This window comes from Phalacrocorax aristotelis, chromosome 10, assembly GCF_949628215.1.
Source record: "Phalacrocorax aristotelis chromosome 10, bGulAri2.1, whole genome shotgun sequence".
In the NCBI taxonomy this organism is placed as follows: Eukaryota; Metazoa; Chordata; class Aves; order Suliformes; family Phalacrocoracidae; genus Phalacrocorax; species Phalacrocorax aristotelis.
Genome location: NC_134285.1, coordinates 21,033,387 through 21,059,407, shown reverse-complemented (window position 1 = coordinate 21,059,407; position 26,021 = coordinate 21,033,387). Strand labels below are relative to the sequence as shown.

The 26,021-nt window shown below is 36.5% G+C and overlaps 1 protein-coding gene across 3 annotated transcripts in view; it reads left to right on the top strand.

Moving 5' to 3' along the window:
• Nucleotides 1–26,021, top strand: part of TTBK2 (tau tubulin kinase 2) — a 99,406-nt gene that overhangs the window by 57,751 nt on the left and 15,634 nt on the right. For 2 of the 3 annotated variants that reach the window (XM_075105683.1, XM_075105685.1), the window contains exons 7-14: nt 6,639–6,704; nt 7,272–7,364; nt 8,391–8,516; nt 11,550–11,707; nt 13,293–13,509; nt 14,906–15,117; nt 16,251–16,854; nt 21,943–22,191. In XM_075105683.1, coding sequence (XP_074961784.1) covers nt 6,639–6,704; nt 7,272–7,364; nt 8,391–8,516; nt 11,550–11,707; nt 13,293–13,509; nt 14,906–15,117; nt 16,251–16,854; nt 21,943–22,191 — 1,725 coding nt within the window. The remainder of the gene's footprint in view (nt 1–6,638; nt 6,705–7,271; nt 7,365–8,390; nt 8,517–11,549; nt 11,708–13,292; nt 13,510–14,905; nt 15,118–16,250; nt 16,855–21,942; nt 22,192–26,021) is intronic. The other variant, XM_075105684.1, reaches the window with a different exon arrangement.

Here is a 26,021-nt window from a genome sequence, read left to right as displayed (position 1 = left end):
TATACCTACCAGTGTAAGACTAACTATTATGTTTGTCTGCCATAACCTCTTCAAGGACTTAGACAAAGATCATTTAAGGCACAATCTCATAATGTAGATATGTAGTGCTCTCAGCATCCACTGAATGTGATCCTTGCAAGTTTGATTGTATTATTGACAAAGAAGAAATTAAGGAAATCAGTGTTATAGAGACAGACAGCTGGTGTCTCACGTGTGATAGTACAAGCTGAAAACGGCAGGTAGTGAGTTAATGTAAAAGATGAAAAAAGAGCATTATGAATTTTAGAAGGTGCCACAAGTAGAATGGAGATATGAAATTCATGTGGCGTGATATTATTTTGTAACATCTCTATGGAATATTCTTGCAATAATGAAATGAAATGAAAAACTTAAGAAAATTGTGTATTTCTGTGGGAGGAAGATTCTTTGTGACCTGGTGCTTGGGGTTTTGGGGTGAAAAATAAAAAGAATACACAATTTATTAATATCCTGCCTGAAGGAACAGGTTGATAACTAGTTGAGATATGAAAAGGCTTTAATTTTCATAATACAATACTTTGTAAGGGTATATTGGTTTCTTTTCTTTTTTCCTGTGGTGTGCAGAACACAGATACCATATCCAAACAATCATGGAATAATTCAATTTAGAAATTCTGGTGTGCTGTATAGCTGTTCTATATTCTGATACAAGAGTTCCTTTATTTTCTATAGAACTGATAGGTGCTCAGGGGAATGGGCTGTAAAGGTCCTTTAAAAAAAAGAGAAATAATTTTTCCACTGAGATTTGAGATTATCTTTGAAAAAATCAAAATATTCTATAACTGGTAAAACTTACTACTTTCCTGTGGTTTTGTGTACTGCTTCCCTTATGTCCTCCAAATTCCTTAGTATTTTCAGCTTCATACTACACACTCCCTTTCTAACCAGCACGTAGTCATAGTTTGGGGATGAGGCACATGCTTAGTTGCCATCTAAAATTGATTGACCAACTGATTGGTGTCTCTTAAGATGGATGTGAACGATTTTGCTTGAATTTTAACTCTCTGCATTTGTGTCAAGGTACTGATTTGGGTTCTGTCTTTAATCACCCATTTTCGTGAAACTTTTTGGAACTGGAAGTCTTTGAGAGTTGTCCTATTTATTTGAAATCAAAAGCTATTACAGTGGAAGGACAGATGGTTTGGTCCAGTAAAATTTGTTTCCTGGTGAAAACAAAAGCAAACCAAAATTAAACCAGAAACTTAAGTTTCTAATTCCTTCTGAGCTATGGACTAAATTCTTTGCTGAGTTATGAAAAATTAAAGAAAAGAAGGAAAGCATGTTATTTATGTACGTTAGCTTGCTTGAGACCTTTTGCTTCTCATCCTTAGTTGAAAATAAGTCTATTACTGAAATAAGTCTACTACTGAATCGATGCAACTCTTTAATGTATGGTTTTATCATTATAAATACTAAATATGATAGGTACAACACCATTAAAAAGAAAGGTCTGGGTTCCTCAGTCTGCTAAGAGCACAGGAGTTCCCATAATGCAGGAGGACTGTAAAATTTTTACTTACAGAGATAAGTAAACCAATATTCTGCTGGCTGGGGAAATTGTCTGCCAGAGCGTTAGCTGGCTAACGTAGGTAGTCTTCCTCTTACAGTAATCTCTGCTTCAGCTCCTGGTATAAGAGGAAGAGGAAGAAGAAAGATTGCACAGGGTAAAGGAAACATACACATGAGAGATTTATCCTGTGTGATTCTTCACTGCGGTAGGTTCAAGACATTTAGTAGGTTGTTACCACCTCCAGCCTGCCAGACTTTTTGTCTGCTCATGAATCGGCTTGGGAGCAATTGCCATTTTCAGCTAGTGCGTCACACTAGCTAAGTAAATACTTCACATTGAAAACTGAGCAGCTCGGGAGCTGGTTCCTGCATCAAATATTGCTGTCGTAAAGATGGTGATGCTCTTTATAGCACAGGCAGTTGAAATTAAATTTTCATTTGTCGCCCCGTCTGTTAGAACCCACAATAGGAAAATTTCATTGCACTGCTAGATGTAAGTCAGCTCGTTACCGAGCTTGTGCTGGAACTAGGTAGCATAGGATCAGACGGCTGCAATCAGTTTTTGGAAATCACAACTTCTGTTTAGGTAGAACTGAGGCCAAATAATGTATCATACTGACAACAGGTAGGAGATGGGTTGATAGAGAGTTCTAAGTGCAAGTACTTGGGTATTGGCATCTGATGTGTTTTTTACAGAGAGCTAAAAGTGTGCGTTTGAAGAGCTGTGTGTACAGTGAAAACTAATTAAGATGTATAATAAGTTGTAATGGTAACTATATTTCAGCTGCTTGATCTTTCCTTACCAAATGATCCCTGGATTTTTCATTTACTTTAACTTTAAACTGGTGCTAACACATGCTTGGCATTATATTACATTGCAAAGCCTATATCCACGTAAAAGGGAGGATGGGAATGTGAATTGTTGAAGCCATTTGGTATGAAAAAAGGTTCCAAAGAATTGGAAGTGTCTAGCTCCAATCCTGGAAATATATTCCTGTTGGGTAGAAGAACTAGGAAATTGACTTTTTAAGGGAGAAGATAAGAAAGGAGGATTCTGCCTTTAACAAAGGGAAATAGAAGGGAATGGAGGTGGTTGCTTCTCTACCCGCCCCGCTGTGCACTTTAGAGTTCTGCTTTAGAGGCAGCACCAAGAAATTGGGGTTCACTGCTTGAGCTGGTTTCTCAATCCAAAACTTGAAGACAGTTAAGAATTCTCAATCATTGCCTGATAGGAAGAACCATGGTGTGTGTCAGATATAATGTAAAGAATCGATTTTTTCGTGTTTATTATCTACTTTCCATGACTGCAGTAAAAAATGACTGCAGTAAAAAACTTTTCACTCTGCATAACATTTCCAACACTGTCCAGAGCAATAAACCCAAAGCATTTATCTAAAGATACTGAACTGAGCTAAGGAGTGTGATTTGCATCCTCCACATCCCCTCCAAAGAAGCAACAGTCATAGACAGGTTTGTAAGCATAGTGTCTCCCAGGAACCTGCAAACCTGTGTGCTTAGAGGAACTAGTTCTCTCCTCTAGGAGCTCCAATTTCCTGCATGTAGTTTATCTAAGGCATTGTTATGTGTTTCCACGGCAGAGCCACCTCCAAAAAACCTGGTGTTACCTTAAAAAGCACCTTTATGTGTAGAAAAATTCTTCATAATCATTGGATCTGCCTCATATGCATGTATTATTTTAACTTACATTTGAAGAATTTAGTGATAGTAATCAAATCTGAGACGACCCTGACTGTGGTCACCACTAAGCTAATTACATTAGAAAAAACTTTTTTATGTAAACTGATGCAAGCAAGTTACAGTTTTGTAGACAATTTGCAAAGTATGTTTTGTGTCAAATATAAGTAAGGACGAACTCCAGCCTTCTTAGAAACTATATCCCTTATTCTAATAAAGGAACTAAATCATGTGATCTGTATGGCCATTACCATGCAGATATGGCATGTACGGCAAAGTTTTGTAGGAACTCCTTTTTTCTGCAGAAAGCATGAGTGCAGAATCTAAGAACTCGTCCCTGATTTCCCATTTATTCCTGTGTCAATTTGAAAGTTGTCTATTTCAAAAGCTTTCTTACTCTGAAGGAAAAACATGATAACAATAGTTGCCATAAATAAGTGGAAATGAATGCAAGCTAAATAAAGCTGTTAAATATGGAAGAGTTGAAGAACGGAATCCACTGCTGAGTGGACTGTTAATGGATCCTTGCAATTGAGACAGCACTTGGATGTGGTGGTTGCTCCCAGTCTATGCCTGATAAGAAAGAACCCTCCCTAAATTTGAAGTGAAAAAACAAGAGGATGTTGATTATGGAGTTTGTCAGGGAAAAGAACATAGATGTGATCCGTTTTAATCAAGGGTGTCAGTGGACCTCACAGATGTATTCAAATGTAGGATTCACCATCTTTTCAGTACAAACATCCTTTACAGCTATATGCTCCAAAAATACGATACATTCTGTGGGTTGTCATAATACGTCACCTGTAATGGCTGCAAAATATGGACCCATTAAGCTTGTTTTCTCAACAAGGAAATCTGCTTTGCTTTAAGGAAGCTCAGTTGCTGTGGTAGCAGCTTTCTTACATAAGGCACCTGGAAGACAATACTATAAACAACGTTTCTGTGAGGCTTTTTTTTATTTTTCCCCAGTTGGTGGTAGGTGAGCTCAGATAGGAAAAATTTGGAGGTGTCTAAAAGCAAATTAACGTGATCAGTAATAGCAGAGGGGGACTTTATTTGAAAAAATGCAGTGAATCATTCGGGAAGTTGCTATTATTGCCTTTGATATTTCTCTTTTACTACATGAGCTGTTGTGAGATGCATAATGAGCTCTGAAACAGTTTCAGAAGTCTTGCAAATGCTCAGAAGTCTACAAATTCTATTCTGAATTGGGCAAACTTGATTTGAGTTAATAGAGCCATCATTCATGTTGTTAGTGACACAATAGAATTAATTTATTGATATTGTGTGGCACTGTAATACCATTATTAAATAGTGACCAGCTGCATTAGCAAAAGGTATTTCATTGTGTCTTAAAGTGTAACAGAACTACATATGCTCTTAAGTCAGGTTTATGCAAACTACACTTTAAGGCAGGAGATTGTAAAAGGATTTAGATATCCTTGCTCGGATAAAGAATTCACAACTCTCTTCATGATAAGCTAATATACAGAAGCAATATTCATGCCCTCCCCCCGTCTCTCCCTCCCCAGCCAGGTGATTCTCAGATAATTGAAACCATCTTAGGGCAAATAATTTCATAGGAATGTCTAAGGATGGCAGTGACTTTAACATTGAAAAGCAATTGAGTTGATACACAATTAATTTCTCATACAGATTTTTCTCCCCAAGGACAGAACTGGAATAGGTCAGATTCTTAGTTTTTGTAAACTGGATGGGATAATTTAGATTCTGTATGCCATTTCTTACTCTTTTTTTTTTTTCCCCCCCATTTAATTTCCTAATGAAGCAACTGGGATGTTTTTGTGTTAATTATCAAGTAGAAATAAAAGCCTCAGTTCATCATAGTTTTCATATTTAACTTGGTAAAGACTGAATATAGTCCTCCTTTTTTAACATTCCAACCAGAGGCTGAAGACAGTAAGCATTTGGTTTCATCTTCTGAAATTTTGTGCTCTTGGGATTTACTGAATTTGTATTTCTGGGTGTTTTAAAGTTAAGCTCTCAGTGCCCTTCTGAAGAAGTGCTATTCATCAAACTGCATCTTTTTGGAGATTTACCCGTATTTTGATTGTCTGGGCAGCAGTGCTATATTATTCTTACTTGGATGGTTTGCCAATCTTCAGAACTACTAAGAAAAAGGCTTAAGTCTTTTTTTTTAAAAAAATTTTGTTTCTCCTGAAATCTGGTAGTTCCAAAGCATTTTGAGCTGTTCTTTTTATAATATGCATGGCATTTAGGTGGGGAGAGACTGAAATGTTTTATCTTAATAGGGTTATCACTTTGTATGTATGTGTGTATATCAAACTAGATTTTTCAATGTATTGTGCAAAATTCTTTAAAATCTGAAGAACTGTCATAAGTCTGGGGCAGGCAGACAGGTCACCAATAGCCCTTTAAGTACAAGTCAGAGGTGAGGAAGATAATTCAAGTTTCTCACATTCACTGTTAGAGGAAACAAAAAGAATTCTTTATTGGGAAGATAAGACTGTAAAAGAAAGCAGATTTAGCAGTTCTGGCAGTTCTCTCTCTATAGAATGTTTAATTAAGGGGGTGGCATGGATTGGATATCAATCTTAGGCAAAGTCATAACACCATGGTTTTATTTTTTAAAAAATTGTAAATATGTAGTAATTATGACCATTATCAGTTATATAATTCTTTTTTGTAACATTTTATTTGAAGGAAAGAAGGATGGGAAAATATGTTCTGTGATTATGAAACACCAATAGACTTAGGATCATACAGTATCTGGAGTGTCAGGGAGGAAGTGCTGGTATTCAGAAACTAGAAAAGAAATAAATATTTTTAATTGGTGCTTGTAGTGCAGCCCTTGCTATTTTCAGCCACAGCTTTGAGACTTACCCATGACTTTCGCTGCTTTTGGAATTTCTCAAAAAATTGATTGGTTTGCTAGTTCAGAAAATAATTTGTGAAAATGTTGCTAGCACGTTTCAATAAATCGCTGGTTGTCCGGTCATACCACATAATATTGGTGTATTTTAGCACAGCTGAAGAAAACATGGTTTAGATCCTGTCAGAATTTAAAAACTCAAACTTCTAATAGCTAAAACCAAGGTATAATTTCATTATTAGAGAAGAAAGAGGAATAGTTCTGCCATGTAGCTTTTTTGAGGGATAAGGTAAACAGGATTTGATGCAAGTGGAGAACAAAACCTGACGTAAATAGATGGTTTACAAAACTATGACATACGTCACTTTGTGGTGCCTACTTGGATTTCCACTGAGAACTTGTAGAAACATGGTAAATTGAAACAAACTAAAGAGTCTCAAATGATATTTGTTGAGGCTCCATACTCACTTTGTAGATGCCAAGTTAAGTAGTCAGAGGGTTTTTTTTCTGACAATGAGAGTCTTTTTCTGTTCTTTGATAGCCACGAGCTGTCGCTGGGTTTCGAGGAACGGTACGATACGCATCAATCAATGCTCACAGAAACAGAGTGAGTATCTCAGTCTATATCATATCCTTCTTATGATACTGAAAGCAGTCAGTTGCTATTGATTTCCTTTTTTGTGTATTTATTGTGTAGAAATTAATACTTACAAATTTTGGGAAAGGATAACATACTTTACAGTAGTCGAGGGAAAAAAAGTTATTGTAGAAATAATAGTGGTTTTAATAGTTACCTTTGGTGTTCAATTGTAAGTTAATAAATTAAAACGGTGAAGTTACTGAGTTTTGTAAAATATATGTTGTCTGTTATGTCATCTTAATGTCATAGATTAAAGAAATCTGAATAAACCACTCTTCCAGAATAGAGATTTGCAATGTTACTTTAACACAGTTCAGCTTCTATTTTGTTTCTCTGTATCTTCTATGGAAATTTACATGTATGTTTCTACTTCAAATAGTTGCTGGATTTAATTATACAAACTTGTTTTGGAGTGTTGATTATATGCACTTTTAAATATAATAATTTAAGTCTCCAGAGCAGTAAAGAATCTGTCTTCCCTTTTGTCTTATAGGTATTTGTAAGATGCATTAGAATAATATTTCTTTTTCACAGGAAATGGGTCGGCATGATGACCTCTGGTCCTTGTTCTACATGTTGGTGGAGTTTGTGGTTGGGCAACTGCCTTGGAGAAAAATAAAAGATAAGGTAAACCTAGAAGTAAAACCGAAGAGCGTGAGGGAGGTTTACTTCTGGATTGCAAGCAAATATTGTGATAAAGATTCCACTAAGAATCACTGTTTCATTAATTTTGACGTTACATTTTTCCAGTGTTTTCTAGTGTTAGTTCTCATTGCTAGCACCATGGTATAAAAAGCAATCAAGTTTTACAAACTGTTCTAGGCAGGAAGTGGATTGTGCTTCTAGTTTGCAAGTATTTTAAAAGGCAAAAGTAAGTATATATGTGCCAGTTATTTATTTTTCCTCTTTTCACCTGAGTACATTTTGATTTCACCCGTCACACATTTAGAATTTCCTATCTATTTTGGTTATTTGTGAAATGAGCATTTCTTACTTGCTGGTGAACAACAGTGAGTAAGTCAATATGCAGTAGTGCCTTTAGTCATATATCATAGGCAAAGAAACATATATGTGAAGAAACAACATCTAATTAGCCTGTTATTATTACTTCTTTCACCTTCTTTTGAAATTGGATTGAAACAAGGTTACTCTCTGATGTGGTTTATGCATTGGTAGATGACACTGTGGTACCTAGGTAGCATCTCTTTTTTGGTTTTGGTTTACTTATCTTACACTAAACAGGATTTACTAATCTTATGCAGTATACTGTGATGGCCAAGTATACGCCAAAAAGAGACTGAACTTCAGATGATGCAGCAGGATATTTAAATCTTTAAAACATGCTTTTTAGAAGAGTTGGAGTGTCTAATGACAGTTCTTGATACCAGGCAGCATTCAAACACAGCAGAAAATTAAATGGCTTTTTGTATTGAATTTGAAGTTTGTACTTTGTTTTGCATGTGTACTGAGGGCAACGACAGAATCTCTTACCTTGCCCTCTGATGTAGAATGGCCTTCCTCAGCAGTATTCAGTGTAATGTACTTACCCATCTTTCTGGCCAGAAGTGTATTGAATGGCTGCAAGATACAAGGTGAATATGTTGTACCAGAGAATGAAGGCGCATTAATGTTTGTTGTGTTATTTACTCCTAGGAGCAAGTAGGCTCCATTAAAGAACGATATGAGCACAGACTTATGTTGAAACATCTTCCTCAAGAATTCAACATCTTTCTGGATCACATTTCTAATTTAGATTACTTTACGAAGCCTGATTACCAGGTAAACCTCTTTACCATTTTGTCTTTCTGATTTTTCAAATAGCGGAATTTTATGCTGTTTGATCTTTAATTACCTTTTCTTTCATTGTGTAGTCTTGATAGTGATTATGGATTGTGCCACCACTAAGTTGTTTTAATAACCTTCTAGTGCCACAGAAACTTTGCGGTTCAAAGACGTAATTTTTTTCCATTTGGGAAGAGTACGGCAGTGAAGTTTCTAAAAAAAATCGGCAGTTGGCTTTGCAGTCAGTATTGTTAGGATCAGGTGCTATCCTACTATCGAGCCTCTAGTGGGTGTTCCTTAAGTTGAATCGATCAGACAGTTTTCTCAGTGATAGTCATTCTGCCAGTTTTCCAAAATCTGGAGCTCAGCACCTGCAATATATACAGCTAGAGCACAACATGGAGCCATGGTGGGTTTTTAAGCGTGAAGTATTGCCTACAGAGGTCACCAGAAAACTAGTGATTTTTCTTTAAGAGAATATTGCCTGCTGAAATGAACAGCCTCAGCTCGGTGATAAGGTGATAGGTGCCAAGAGGATATGCTGTGGAATATGTGTCTTATTCACTCAGTGTTGACCCATGATTTAACAATAAATAAAACTCAAAGACAGAACTTTGTTCTATAGCAGTATGTGGAAAGCAGCAGAAGAATGCTCAGGAAAAGCAGGGAGGGAGACTGAGAGTTTTTTCAGTCTCACCAACTAGGAGAAGTTGAACTGATCTAAAATCACACCACGACAGGTTGTCCCTGTGTGCCTTCCGTCCGGCTCCCAGAAACACACGTTCCTGTCAGCTTCCCACTTGCATTACCTGTCTGCCTCTGTGCATTTGTTCAACTTGCTGACTCAGCTAAAGGAGAAGGAATGGTGTACAAGCTGAATTGGTTCAACTGAATAAATGAATCATTCTGACTAATTCTTGAACTGTTACTTTGATAAGAATGATTCCTGTACTATCCTTGGTAAGATTAACAGAGAAAACAAGATATATAGGATTCGAAATAAGAACTGAAGGATAACTCATTTCCTGTTAGTAACTGAATTTCTCTGAATGGACTGGTATGTTCTTCTGCACATTTGCAGAAAAAAAAAAAAAATTATGCAAACATTTGAATGTAAAAAAAGCATATTACAAATACAGAAATTGTTCAGCATTCCTGAAAAATAAATGCCTTGATTTTTTTTCCTTCCTATTACAATTTCTATGGAATTTATCCTATAGATTACAACTAAGTGAGAACAATTATTAAGAAACTTTTGAGTGTTTTTTGTGCCTAGTTATAAAGATGAAATCAGCTTTATTTTTTTCTTCTATGGTAAAAATTACTGATTGCAGTACTTTTGCTGTTGCATAGAAGGACCTTGATTGTAGACTGGTAAATATGTTTTATTGACATTATATATCCTGAATGATAAAACATGTACACAGGCATATTTTTGCAAAACCTTTTTCTGTGGTCTACTTGTATCTAACACAGCACATGCGCTCAGGGATAAACAGGACAGAGTTTCTCCATGATGGAGACAGCCCAGTAATTTACAATCCTCTGGTTGGTCATGGAACGTTTGCAGTTGTGTAGCTGTAGCCTGAGCCTTCCAACATGGTCTCTCTTGTGTGCTTTAGACCAGAGCAGGGTATTTTTATTTAGAGCGGTGAGAAAGTGCTTTACTTTTCATGGTCATTTAGGCTCTGGTCTCTCATAACTAGTATTTGTTGTAGCAATGCTATTCATACCTTTGATATGTATCATTCTTCTTTTGTATTCATGGTTAGGCATTGAACAAGAAAGCATATGGTCAAGATCCCTGCTTTGAAGAGTTTACAGTCTAAAAAGTTCATGACATAGGCCCATAGGTTTGATTTGGCCATGTCAGATATGTTTATTTTATTCAGGTATTTATGCACACATTGCCTCAGCCTCCTTATATCATTAAGTATTTGAGTTTGTATTTGCGCTACAGCAGAAATTGTAGGAAAGATTGCAAGAATGACCTTAAAATTACTTCAGAGACACTGCTTAAAGTTTACAGGAAGAGGAGAATAAATGAGTATGTATGGGACGGAAAGTGAACTGTGGCTTTGTGCAATTCAATAGGGTTTCAGAACTGACTGGCATAGACAGCACACTGAAGGTTCTTGAGAGTAAGGATAAAATGGATACGACCACTTTATGCAGGAAAAATGATCCAAGCTTCCCATCTGTTTTAAGTTTCCAAGGGGTATGTGTTTCTAAAGGAGGCCAGAGAAAATTGTCAGCATCCTAGACTGGAAGAAAGAATGAAGACTAGAGTTTTAGCTTTTTAGGAAAAAAGAAAGATTAATTTTAGAAATGTTACAGAGGAAGAGATGATGTGACATGGACACAGGCTTCTCACCAGTGACAAGAATGAGACAAAGCAATTTCTTTCTCTGTCATGGACACAAATTGTTCTAGATACTTTTCCACAGGATAAAATAAGGGTGGGAAGCTTCCAGTGTGACATTTCCGTGGGATGATGTCAGCATTAGATAAAGTAAATGATACGTGGTTCTAAATTACAGAAATATAATAATTAGCATATCAGTATCCTTCCCTACATACTCCTTATTAATTTCCTTGGTTTCTAATGGTGTTACCGAATATATTCTTTTATCTTCCTCTGCTGGAGAGCCATTGGATGCTATTCTTCAGCAATGTAGTCGTGCCTCTGTGTGTGTGTGTGTCTGTCATTCTGTGTTTTTATGAAGCCTATGGTGTATCTTTGCCTCTCTTTACTGATAAAAACTAGATGTGTTTTGGTTGTTTGTTTGGGTTTTTTTTGTTTGTTTGTTGTTTGTCTTTTAAATGAAGCAGAGTTTTGCATACCTTGACTTTGAAACCTTGGAAAATGAGAAATGGTTAATATAAAGAACTGCATCCCTTTTTTTTGGAAAATTGTTGTCAGTCAAAATCTTAAAGAAGAGACATGTTTATGTGTTACAGGTGGATATTTTTAATTGCTTGGTCTCTTAGACAAAAATGAGGCTTATTAACTGTTTTCTTCATTTTTAGCTTCTCATGTCTGTGTTTGACAACAGCATGAAAACTTTTGGGGTTATTGAAAGTGACCCTTTTGACTGGGAGAAGAGTGGAACTGACGGCTCTCTGACAACAACGACGACTTCAACCACACCTCAGTTACACACTCGTCTTACTCCAGCTGCACTGGGGTATGTATGCACATTGTGTTCACTTAAAAAGCAGCCGCAGAGTACCAAAGGGAAATTATCTCCATAATTTAGGGCTTTTTATGCAAGATGTTGAATAAATAGAGGAATGGAGATTTGGGAGCATTTGAAGTATTTCCCTTTTTAGGATTCCTGTTTATACTATCCTGAAAGATCAGCACTGCAGTCCTAAATTTATAGCAATAAAAAATAATAGCTCAGGAAATTGCATGTAAATTTGCTAGTCCATCCTTTGCTAAATGATTTTTTGTGAAACTAAATGATGCGTCCTGAGTTTAACTGCCTGGAAATAAACCCATTGTTTTCTGTAAGCTTGGAATAAACTACTAGCTGCAATTTACTTATAACTTTGAAAAATGAATGAATCTTTATAGGAAATTTGGAAATGGATTTTCGTCATGTTTACAATAATATTTAATGTGGTCTTTGAGACCATCTGTAATTAAGTTTGATGAGGTGTGATATTTAATAATACCCATACTCATCTCAGGGGATTAGAGGATATAAGGGGTGTTTATGGGTGAGGGGGAAGACTTTGTGCCTGTCCTAGGCCTTAAGAAGATCAACTTTTTATCAGGGTCATGAAGGTTGTGACGTGGATGTTTTGACAGTGTAGTGAGGCTGAAGAATGCCAGAATTTCATGTAGAATGTATTAAATTCACAGTATTTCAAGGTAATTTTTTTTAAAAAGTGTTAAAATAAATGTCAGTCAAGACATTAACTGCTGTTAATATGACACAAGTGTATGGTGTGCACTACTGAACACACTGAATTTGACAAGGATTTTGGATATGATTTGGTCCCATTATCACACTATGCATCCCACTGGAGTAATTGATAGTCTTGGCTGCAGTTAACAATTTTAGTGACTGTAAAGAAATTACTTTCAATTGACCTTCTGACCACTGACTTTTTAGGAATAGCATTGCATCAGTTCCAGATAATGAGCAAAGCCTTGGCCCTATTTAGCCCCAAGTCAACGGGACTACAGAATTTTAATTAAAATGTGCTGTCTTATTAGCATTATGCTTATGTTTTGATTGTCAATAATTGGACCAAAATAGTACTCTGATAAGAATGGTGATTAAAACTGCATTTAGTTTGCTGAGTGATCTCTTTTCCTCACGGAGTATGTTTTGTTATTCTACCATATTTTGGGGAAAAGGTAACTATATTATGAAGGTTGCCATTAATTTTTTTTAATAGAAAAATATGTGTAGAAGAGTCAGGAGTGAAGTTGAGCCTGGACATGGTGTCTAACAAATTTTCTCAGAAGTTGCTTTGAAAACATTCAAAACACCAGCTTTTAAGTGATTGGTTTTTTATTTAGACCTTTTGTTATGTTCCTGAATTAAAGAAACGTAATTTGTGAAAACCAAGAATTAGGGTTTTTATATTTAAGAATTTACAAGATTTAGTTTTCTACAGAAGTATGCTTTTGCTTGTAATTTTTTGGTTGTTTCTTTCTTTTAATAGAGTAGAAAATAATTTCAAAAAGCACATTACAGTCTCAAAATTTTTACCTTTCTGATTTTTCTCTTTTTTTTAATTAAACTACTTCTGTAGAATTGCCAATGCAACTCCTATCCCAGGAGATTTGCTGCGAGAAAACACAGATGAAGTGTTCCCTGATGAACAGCTCAGTGATGGAGAGAATGGTATTCCAGTTGGTGTCTCACCAGAGAAGCTACCTGGATCCCCTGGGCATCAGCGTCCTCAGGAAAAAGATGTTTGGGAAGAAATGGACGCAAACAGAAACAAAATAAAACTAGGGATCTGTAAGGTACTTCAAAATCTGCATTGTGAAGACCGATTTTGAACAGTTTCCTGCCCTCATAGGGCACATACGATAAAATTAGTAATGCAGTCTTACTAATATCGATGAGCCAGAATGGTCTAAGAAATCAAGATTTATGGTAAAGCTAACACATTTTATTAGAGCGATTTATATACTGGAACAAGCAGACAAGCTTTTGGGCCTTATGTCACTTTATTAGGCCTATATGATGAATAGTAGGTTGCTGATAATTTGAGAATCTTTGTAGTTTATTCATATTCATGCTCTTCAGATGTGACTTCGATACTTGCTCACTGAATGAAACCGAAGCAAATTTCCTGCACCTTGCATGTGCAGAGTTAGGCACTGAATATATGAAACCCGAGTTAAAAGTTCTTCTTGAACTGACAGATTGGTGGTGTGATTGGCACTATCCATTTAATTCACTTGGTGTTTTTGTCTCCTTAAGGTACGATACCTTTGTACCGATCCAAAGAGGTTCATGGGTTAGTCTTTAGAGGCGAATGTTGCTTGATTTTTGAAAAGTGGTCTCTGAGAGTGGTTCCTGTCTCCCTTGCTCGCGATCACAGCATTTCATACTTGGACAAATGTAGCCCGATTTCTTGATATAAAAATATTTTGAACATGAAGAGGGATCTGCGACTGAAATGTTCTTTAGCTGGGAAAACTCTGTAGTTTTGAGGCTGTTACTTCTTGTTTACTAGAAAAAGATGTATTGCGGGAATGAATAAGGCCTATTTTCAAATGTGCTTGTTTGTTCGTTTCTTACCAAAGAGGGAGAAAGAAAACTGCGCTGGTTTAAACAAATTTTAAAAAAATTTTTAAACAAATTTTCTATTAGTTGTACCCATTGAAACTGAGGATGATGATTTTCAGGCTCTAGATCATGTCCAGTTAGTATACAAGATGGAATACAATTGGACTAAAACATAGTTCTAAGTTGCAGAAAAATCTACTAGATTTAGTGTGTAACAGTGTTACATGCTCCAGAAGTTGGAAACCAACTTCTTTTTATCAAGAGCACTTGACTGTAAAGCAGACTAAAGATGCTACCAAGTGCTGGGTTTCAGACTAGTATTAAAGAAAATTTCAGAGATGGGTGTGAAATATCTGAGTAAATTTAAGTGTACTACTGGGTGTTTGAGACCTCTGTTCTCAGACCTACCCAAAACTAGTATATTATTAGTATTTTGTCTGTTGCAGGTGTGTGCGGAAGAGCCTGTCTAAACTACCTTAACTACAGCATGAACTTAAGGACCATTCCAAATATAAATTGGCTTTTCACTGGCTAAACACCTGGATGGTATTTGCCATGTAGTACCTTGCCTTCCTCTGTTTTGCTGCTCTAGTGAGTTACATTTTTACTTTACTTTCTGCACAGGCTGCTACAGAGGAAGAAAACAGCCATGGGCCAGTGAATGGAATGCTTAATGCCCCGAGTCTTGGTTCTCCAATTCGCGTTCGCTCAGAGACCACCCAGCTAGACAGAGATGTCCCACTGGTGCGAAAGTTACGTTCAATTCACAGCTTTGAACTGGAGAAGCGCCTGACATTGGAGTCAAAGCCAGACGCTGATAAATTTCTTGAGACCTGGTAAAGAAAACAGTTTATTTTTATGCTTAGATCTTTTCAGGATATGTAGTTAAGATACTGTCATCTTTCCTCTACTGTATGTAAACCAGGAATTGAGCTGCTGAGTTACATTTATGCAAGCTACAGCAAAGTATTTAATATGTTCATAATATTGCTCGATTCATGGATTTCACCACTTGGCTGCTTCTTTAAAAAAAGATTAGCGCTAGTATACAGTTAAAGTTGGACTTCCACACTTGAGAATTTTTTATTTCAAGACCTAGTGGTGTAATACTGATGTTTATTACCTTTTTCTTCAGTGGGATACTCTTGACAGTCAGTACAACTCATCCTAAATAAGAATGATGACATCAGGTGCTCAGCAGAGGTAACATGGGATTAGGTTACGTGACATGAGAAGGACAGTTTACAAGAAGTGGGGTTATGAAGTAAAGTTAGAAATCTACCTGCGTGCAGCAAGTTTAGTTATGCCCAAAGCTGTTGTACCAACATAATAAAATCTTGATAGAAGACAGAGGTCTTAAAATGGAATTTGAAGGCATGGGAACAGATTCAGTCAATTTGCCTATCTGTATAAAGAATAATGGGAAAAGGACATTGTTAAATGTGGCTGAAAGGCAGAGGGTGAGTGGGGACAGCAGAAGACAGCTGAGATGCTGACAGTGGCAAAATCCTTCTGAACACATCATAGTGGGGTTAGGATTTTGAAATTGTCTGATGAAGCAAGTAATGCAAGGCATAAATAAGGAATCAATCAAAACAATAACATTCTTGAAAGCATCTACTAACTGCTGCTGGAGACATCTGTTTCTTCTGTTCTGCTTTGAGTCTCTGCTTTGTTGCATAAATTAAGTGGAGTGGACGTCTGGTGGTAGCCTCACCAGTGAGTTGGAATTCACTCACTATTCTCCCTTCTGGTAATTACATTTACAATATGATGCAATACGTTACAACTACACTTACAATGTGCACGAATTTCTAAGGCGATCTGCCCATTTTTACTTGACATCAGAGTTATTCCTCTTGATTTGTGAATCTTTCAACCATTGTAGATTGTTCTAAAATATGACAAGTATAGCTTACATTATTTAATTAATTATTAACTAATTCGGATATTAACTTCTTCTCTTAAGTTTGGAGAAGATGCAGAAAGACTTGAATGCTGCGGCGGAGACTCCTGTTGCTGCTGTTCCTCCTCTTTCTCAGAAAACACCCATTCCTCCTCCTGTGACTGCCCGCATCGACCATGTTTGGCACTATGATGAAGAATATCTTCCAGACGCTTCAAAGCCTGTGTCAGCTAGTTCTCCAGAACACGTTGATGGTGGTATTAGCAATGGATTTGTAGCTGTGAACTTAAGCTCCTGCAGGCAGGAGGTTGATTCTAAGGAATGGGTGATAATAGATAAGGAACGGGACTTGCAGGACTTCAGGACGAATGAGGCTTTAGGGCACAAAATGACTGGAAGTCCCTCTGATGAAGAGCTGGAGGTACTACAAGTTCTAGAGGAGACCCCTCCAGAAGAGCAGCCCAGACAAGGTGGGTGGGCAGGAAACAGTGTCCATGCCAAGAACCAAACCTCAGGGGTGGAGTTTGTTCTAGCCATGGAGTGTCATCCTGCTGCTTCTGAACAACTTACAGATAAATTGGAACTTCTGTCCGGAGCTGCTGGACAGCTTCTTGCAGCCACCCCTACAAGTCCTATGGAAGCTCAAGCGGAAGGAGCACTCACGCCGGTAAGAGAAATGGTCACTGTCTTATTGAACCTCTCTTTATTCAGAATTATATGAAGAGATAGTAGGGGGAAAGGCAGTTACTAAAATACAGTAGTGTAGCAGAAATTCCTAGTTTCATCAGATATGGGACTTGATTCTTGATGAATGATATTCCATGTTCTGTTATATGAGTGTTTACATTCTCCCATGGAAGTGGCTATTAGTTCAGTTCTGCAGGTATGATCTACAGAACCAGCCTCAATTAAAAAATAAAATAATTTTTTATATAGATATAAAAGAGGCTCTTCATGCAGTGATTCCTAATCAGTGAGAGATACACATGCAAATATGTTTATTATATTTGCAGTACTTAAACATAAAATTACAATGAATATGTAAAATACTGTGCTACAATGTTTATGTGTATCAGGAAAAGCCTAAATGGCTGAAATTAAAGAAATAGAGTTACTTGCTCTCACCATCATTGGTGTAGTGTTTTCTTTTGGAATTCCCTTTGTTTCATCCTGCTTCTTCTGAAATTTCTAATGGTTCTTATACAAATGACTCGTTGGCTTTTAGAAATTGTTGCTGCTTCTCACTTCCAAGATAATTTTCCAGCTACTGCTTTGCTCCAGGAGTTTTCTCTTCACTAAGACAGATTGCTTTGCTTCTGTTGCATCCTCTTCTTCTTGTGTTCCTCTATCTTTTCTAAAGAATTCTCATTTACATGGGTTTTGAATACTTACTTTTTTTCCTCCTCTGTCACTGATTCTAAACAAAGACTTTTTTGGCTTTACTTAAGGAGGAAGTAAGATTAATGGTTAAATGATTGGGAATCAGCTCCTGGTTTTATTTCTCCCTTTTTCTCAGTAGATATTGTGTCATCTAAGATACAAAGGACAATTCTTTCAAGCTCCTTTGAGCCAAGAAACCTGGCTTTACTTCTCCCTCACTTATGACTTTTTAGGAAAGTTACGACCAGCTCATTAGAAAAAGAAACTTGTCACCAACCACTCATTTATTATAAAGTGTGGAATATCCTTTATGGTAAAAATGCACTACTCAATGTAATTAAACATAGCTATACAGTAAAATTTCAAATACACCTAGTTCTCATGGAGAATGCAAGACAGTATCTTTGATATAAAATTTTATTTAGATATTGTACTTTGTGAATTGTGTAGTTCATAGAAGATTTATTCTGCATGATTCAAAGTACAGAACTGTGTTAAACAACAGAAGATTTTTGAGATTTAAGTTGAAATACTAGTTGTATGAAAGGTTTTGATGGGTTCGAAACTTGTAAAGGTAAAAAATTAATTTAAATTGCTCAGTTGTTTTCAGTTGTTCAACTTTTGTAGTTTTAATAAAACAGGCAAGAAAGGGCAACACTTAGTCCTGTACAAAATACTGATTATCAGCTGGTTTTATTTCAAAAGACATTAAAAAACAGCTTCTCATTTTGTGTGCAAATGCTCTATCCCACTGTATACAAATTTGGCTCTTTTGGGGGAAATAGCTATTTTCCTTAAAGCTGAAAGTAAAGGTGATATAAATAGCATGTCCTGCAGTGCAAGTAATGGACAATATCTTTATCTGGAAAAGGAAGAAGCTTCTGAGCAGATGAACAGAAATAGTTTTAAACAAGGTCAATTAATTATAGGATGTATTGGAAGAAATACTGGTTGAAGTAGATGCTGGAGCGTGTTTATATTTTAGTTTGGTTTTGCAAGCAGGTAAGGGATATTTGTAATGATCTCAAAAATGGGGGAAATGAATATGGTTTGTATTATTCTGGAAGGGCAAGTAGTGTGGTGAAGGCAAGATGAATGGCAGGAAGGATCTTGATGTTTTGAAGGTGAATCATGTGGAATTGAAAATATAAACTGAACTGTGAATAAAGAAAATAGAAATTATTTGTCTGATTTAGAAACTGGGAACAGAGTGTGTCTATGCAGTGTGTCTGTTCCAACTGTGATGGCAATTTTTGGTAGTCTTCCATCTACTTCATTAGTCCTTGAAAGCCAAACAAAGCACAGGAGGATATTTGGGGTGAGTTGTTCTTTCTGTCCTTTCTTGATGGTATTGCACTTCATAAAAGATACTTAAATATTCCTTGAGGTGAGTACTGAAACCTAGCTGTTCTTATAGGTGAGTGTCCTAGTCATTTCACAGGGAGAAAGTAGATATATGCCTCTTCATGCAGTAGTTCTCTCTATTCCAAAGTCCTGGTGACCTTGGGGAGCTATTTGTAGAGTCCTCCTCCTTCTTCCTCAAAGCATTTATCCACCTGAAACTTCTTTGAATGTGATCCTTGTTTGTGGATCAAACATTTTTATTCTTCAGTAATTTTATTTAGGCAGTGCCTTCCTGACAATACAAATAATGGGCAAAGGGTTGTATTTTACTCTTCTGCTGATTTAATTATATTGCACCAGTAACTAGGAGAGGCTTGGATCCAGGAATGTAAGTTTAGGACCATAAAGCAAATTACCGAAGTGTTACTAAAAGGGCTTAAAAATAGATGTTGAAATGACAGTATTATACTAGCTTAATATAATTTCTGAAACTGTTTACTCCTCTCAAATGGTTTGAAACTCTAGGACATGTTAGCATTCATGATCATTGTGCTTATGAATATACTTCCTGTATGGATTTTTAGTGACCTCCTTCACTATCACTTAGGGGAACATATGATGAATTATGTTCTTTGAGATTATTCTTATAGGTTTGTTAAATATGCAAGGAATTACTTCAATGGTGAATGAATAAAATAGTTTTCCTGGTTTATGTAATTTTTTTATTTTTAATTTTTACTTTGATGATTCTTTATTCCTTTATTTCTTTCAGGGCTTTATTTTTCACTATTTAAATAGTGAGTAGTAGCAAGGATGTTTCTGTATGAGAAACTAAACGTTTATATACTCACCCATAATTTTATTTTCTCCTGAAGGAAAGAAATTGCTGGTCTGCAGTCCTTCCATTTGTAGATAAATGTTCTTCCTGAAATCATGTGTGTACATGCATTTCCTGTAATTGATAATACTATAATTTCTTACTTGTTTCACACAGCATCAGTATTCTAATAAGACTGTAAAGTTGTAGCAGTTCAGGAAGGAAACCTGAACTCAAAAAATAAGAGAGAAAAATGTGTAAGTTATTGGCTTGGGTATGAGCAAGTTTCAGGCGGAAAAATTACAGCAAAATTATGCTATCTATTATGACAAAAACCTGCAGGTAAGAGAACTAATTTTCATGGTTTTCCAGTTGTAATACAGAGTCTGTGTGCTACCAGCAAATACCAGTTTGATCTGGCTCAGTCATGGGTACATGATCACATTTCTGTTGAACTATTCAGAGCATGCTAGGGTATATATTGCTGTCTTTATGCTTTCATAATGGCTTTATGTTGACTTTGGCTGCAGGAGGACAAACACTACATGATGATTTGCTGTAATATCTGCTGGTATGGAGTTAACCTATCAGAAGAATTTGAGCTGATCTAGACTAATGGTGAATTTATACTGGAGTGGCATTTTGTATCATACAGCTCTATTTTTCTTTTCCTTGATCTGGTACTAAGAGCCTAAAGCTGCACTTGCTGTGTTGTTGAACTGTGGCCTCATTAATTTACTGTGTTTGTATTGAATTGCAGTGAACTCCGTACAGTGCATGCACAAAACTTTGCAACATATATTTGTCAAGCAGATATTTCAGCAAAGAAATAATAATGGAGTTGAAGTAATCCGATATGTAACAGCTGATTCCATTTTCATCTTCAGTTTAAATCAAACAACAATTTGCTCTCGTCACACTTTGTTGACAACCTAATACCATATATACATATATATATATGGTTATAGAAAAGGTTTGACTGTATGAATCTACTTCTTTTTATTATTTAGAAATAGTGCAGAAATTAGTGTTTAATACATGAGGTATTATTATGTTTTATAAAAAACCTGCTCTTAAATTTTCATTTATTTCCGACTTTTAAGTTTTTTAATTTTCATGTACCTTCTATCCTCAGCTGCTGGAAATACTCTTTTTTTCCAGTTGAGAGACGGAACTGAAGCTTTAGGATTGACAATTGAAAATACCTTTTCCTTGGAAACTGAAATGCTTGTTAGATGCTCTCTGTTTCCAAGGGATATAGATTAGAATTGCAAATACCATGGAAGGAAACAGAAAATCACTTTCATGAAGCTTGCAAAAAGTTTCCATATCTCAGCTCTTCTTGGTTTTGTTTAAATATACCTGGAACAAAGATTTGCAAACTATATATAGCAATCTCATTTACAGGTATTTAGATGTGTTACCATCAGGTATATATTCAGCACTGGAAAAGGTCTTGCAAAGAATCAGTTGATTTCAGAGTTGTATGTCAAAGCTATAGGTTTATTAGAATCATCAACACCAATCAGAAAACATACTTTCTCTAAAATTATTAGTTTGGAACACTTTGACTTCACAGTTCCTGTTCTTCTTTGCTCTTTTCTAAATGGTTGAGTGATGTAGTTCCAGATGAAGCAATTGTTCATGGATTCTCCAGGCCAGCGTATGCTTCTAGTTCAGTCCCATATTTGGGAAATTTCATCAAAATTGTTTAGTACTAATCTGACTGATTAATCCTGTCAGCTAGGGTTCTTAATATACGCTGCTATAGCCGTAATTGTACAGTCACGTTCGCAAAGCCTGCAGCGGGTCTATATGCTAAAAATATAGTCATCTCAGAAAACAATGTTGTTGCATGGTTGTGCTAGGCACTTGCAAGGACCAGTCAACAATCAACTAGTTTGAGTATGCAATGTCCTTGGAACAGACTGTGTGAGTTTATTAAATTTGCCCTAGATTGTTACTGACTGACTGACTGAAGGTAGGAGCCAGCTAGAAGAAGGATGCTCACTTTTGATTTTGATACTGAGTTTTTGAAAATTGATGGAAAATGTGAAGATTAGACTTAAGATACCTCTTAAATTTTCAGCTTTTAGCCTGTGAGGGAGTTGTGAATATGGTCTCCTAAGAAAATGCATATAGGCGGAAAATAAACAAGAACTCTTAAACCATTGATTTTAAAATCTTTTCTTCCCTGCCATGTTGTTCTCACAGCTCAACTCATCTCATATGCTGCATTTCTCCACTCCAAGAATTTCAAGTCCCATTCTCCGCACCATGAGCCCTATAGCCTATCTATCCATCCACTCGGACCCTCTGAAAGAGGCTGGTTTACCAAGGAGTCAGTCAGCTGAGAGCCACTCCTCTTCCTCCCGCTCAACTGGTCGTAGGCAGCTTCCTGTCATTCCCTGTGGCAACAAGTTCCCCCCTGTCATTCGCATCTCAAAAGCACAACTTCAGCAGGTGAACAAGCCTTGTCTTCATAAAAGTGACTGCATTGTAGCAGTCATCTGTGAAGTTTAACATTTTCAGTTGCTCTGCACAGTCCGGTAGTAGGCATATGCTAGTCATACTGCTGTACACAACATCCTAAAAAATATTTTGAGAGATCAAGTTAGGGAATAAGAATGGATCTCATTCAGGAATAGAGTCAGGAATACTCCATGAGGAAGGTATATTGTCCCACTTAGAAGAGGTAAAATTAGAGAGAGAAATATTTAAAGAGCAGTTATTCAAGTTATGATCTGGAGCACCAAGGATCTATGGATGTTCTGGAAGATAGATTCACTTCCTCAGAGCGATTTTCTCTTGAAAAAGGTAGGATTATGAAATCTAGAAAATAGATTTTTGCTTCTTCCAAACAAAGATTAAAATATCTCTTTCTTTTTTTTTTTTTTTTTTTTTAATATGTTCCCATAATCAGTACCAGGTGGATTTTGAATTGGGAACATATAGTGAAATTTAGACTACCTTAAATTATTTTAATGTGAGAAGAAAGGATCTATAGTTAGTCAAATTGCTACTTTGGGAATGAGCAGTTAATGAATTGTTCCACTGCTTGCAGTATAGAAAGTGAAGATGGGATTATCAGGGGTGATAGCAAATGGAAAATATCACTAGACAAAGTGGACGTTTCATGGTTTTGTATTTCCAGTTTCATTACAATATGAAAAAGATGAAGGCTTAGAATCATAATTAAAGTTGACCATAATTTGTGTATTAGTCATAAAAATATTGAGAGTTTCAAAGGAGCATGAACTTGCATTGACTGGTGTAAGCAGTATGACATAGCATTAATGCATAAGACCGTAACATCATCATCATTTCACCATTAATACTTCATTTGGATTATATTTTGTGTTGCCTTTTATTTCCAATGTATTTTTCAGTATAAATATTTCTGTGTGAAAGACTTTTTTTTTTTCAGTGAAGCATGCACAGGAATATTGATATTAAAAGTAATCCATCAACATTAGCTTCTTTCAAACTTCCATAGGATCAGTGGTGAGTGGTAACAAGGCAAACAAAGTAGCTAGTGTACTTATGTCAGCGTTTTGTCTGTTAACGCAAAAAGCAGGGATTTTTTTTCTTGCAAATCCTGGCTGCTTTTTATCTGAATATTAAAAAAAAACATTTCTGCGCTTGATGTATGGAAACAGATAAACAGTAGCTCCCGGGTGTTCATTATTGTGAACTTGATGGGATACCAAAATACCACATTCTTCATGATGACTGATGTATTGACTAGGGAAAAGGACTTAGGAGAAATTAACTCATTAGAAGTTAAGCTTCAGTATTTTTCAGGATTAGTTTGTATCCCAAGATGCAAAATGACCTAATTTTTTTTTTCTGCCTGTGTATCTACAATTTAAATTTTCCTATCAGAAGGTATTGCAGGTATAATTAGCAAACTGATAACAATACTCAAAGTAGGTTGGCACAGAGGGTCTTCTCTGGCTTCTTTAGTACCCAACAAATTAATATTAATAGGGACTGCAAAGTGATATACTTTCTTGTCATGTGAAAAAGAATTGGTATTGTGCCAGGTGCTGCTACTGAGTGGAGTGAGGTAATGGAGTGAGGTAGTGGAGTGATGTAGCATTCTCAGCCTCTTCTTCCTTTTTACCTGGTAAGTCCATGACTGCTGTGTTCCCTTTCAAGCTGTGATTTTGAAAGTCCTGACTTGAGAATTTAACTTCCAGTTTTTCATTTGCTATGGAAACTACAAGCACATGGTTCTTTAGTTCATTCCAACAATGAAGGCTTTGTGTACTTTATGGCTCACTGAAGAACTGAGATACTTTTGCAAGTCCTTCTCTTTTCTGCAGTGTAGTAATGTTAGGTACATAGCAAGCTAGAAGCTCCAGCAACATGAAAGATGAATATGCATGTTAATAACCTAAAGCATTTCTCCAGTTAAATATTAAAAAGAATTTTAATGTCATTCTATATTATTCTATGTTGTGCTTTAATCCCAGCTGGCAACTAAGTACCACACAGCCACTCACCCACTCCTCCCTGGAGGGATGGGGGAGAGAATCAGAAGAGTAAAAATGAGAAAACTAGTGGGTTGAGATAAAGACAGTTTAATAAGTAAAGCAAAAGCAAGCAAAGCACAACAAGGAATTCATTCAGTCCTTCCCATCGTCAGGCAGATGTTCAGCCATCTCCAGGAAAGCAGGGCTGCATCACGCATAACGGTTACTTGAGCAGACAAACGCCATCACTCCGAACGTCCCCCGCTTCCTTCTTCCCCCAGCTCTATATGCTAAGAATGACGTCATATGGTGTGGGATATCCCTTGAGTCAGCTGGGGTCAGCTGTCCCAGCCGTGTCCCCTCCCAGCTTCTTGTGCACCCCCAGCCTACTCAAGGATGGGGTGAGAGGCAGAAAAGGCCTTGACTCTGTGTCAGCACTGCTCAGCAGGAACAAAAACATCCCTGTGTTACCAAAACTGTTCCCAGCACAAATCTGGAACTTCACCCCGTGCCAGCTACTATGAAGAAAATTAACTCTATCCCAGCAAAAACCAGCACATTCTGTATAAATATTTAGTACTGAATATATTTTTGTGTATTTCCTATTGTTTGTGATTTGGTTCAGCATTCATAACTAATGAAATGAACAAGTCAGGGATCTGTGCTGTTGAATTTATTTTCACATATTAAAAAATGGAAAATGATACATTTGTTCCTGAAATCAAGCAAAGGGATTTTATTTTCTGATTGTTACGAGTGAGGGTTCAGGAGCTGTAACTCACCTTCCTCTAGTTTGACATCAGGTAGAAGAGGTTGTGAAATTTTTGTACATTCTCTGTTCACTAGTGCAGAGAGGGTATAGGATATAGGTCTACCTTTATTTGTTCTTGCCATACATATATTATGGAAGAGAATTGGAATATTTTGCCTCAACTTCCCTTAGTTATTCCACTTGCAGCACAAAGAAAGAGTCTGGCAGCCTTAGAGCTGACAAAGTCCGGAATGAATTCTTTGGTTTGAATCTGAAGAGTGGGGCCAGAGTGCTATTAGTAGCCTTTTCCTCTGTAGCATGGTCAAATTGTACAGCAAATCCCCTTGAAACATAACGTTTTTCTTTCTTTCTGTGATTTTTTCAGCCAGATAAATTCTCTGAACGCTGCTCATTATAGAACTGCACGGAGTGTTGTGTGAGGTCAGTGAAAAGGTGATGTGAGTGCAGCAACTACTGGCCAGGACTGTATATGAGAGATTGCTTAGGCAGACATTGTGCTAAATGTGTAATTTTGTTTTGAGAAACTGTCAAAATCAGTGACCTCAGACTTTGATCTCTATGGTTTTTCAGCTCCAGTTTTTCAATAGATAGTGAACATCCCTTCTAGCCACGGCAGCTGTCAAGAATACTTCTAAAGTGGCTGCTGTGCGATAAGATTTAGTCCTTAACAAAAGTGAATTCCAGCTGTGTGTGTCATTCTGGCATATTTTCATTTTTTAATGTGCTTAATGAGACATGTACAAGAGAGCTAATATTAATTTAATGATTTTGTGGTTATTCATTGTGTTAGGGAAGGATATTCTGTGTCTCTCAGGTTAAGCAATTGGAATTAGTTGGCACTTATACAAATATTTTCTCTTATGTCTTAATTTTCTCAGTCTACCTTACTGCAACGTTTTAAAAATGATTTTGTAGTTATATAGTTATATTTTTAGTTACAAAATGCTCTGAAATCTTCCCACACAAGATGCTATGGAAATGCAAACCATCATATTCATATTCATATCCAAGATGAGAAATAATATACTGATCTGAGTTGAAAA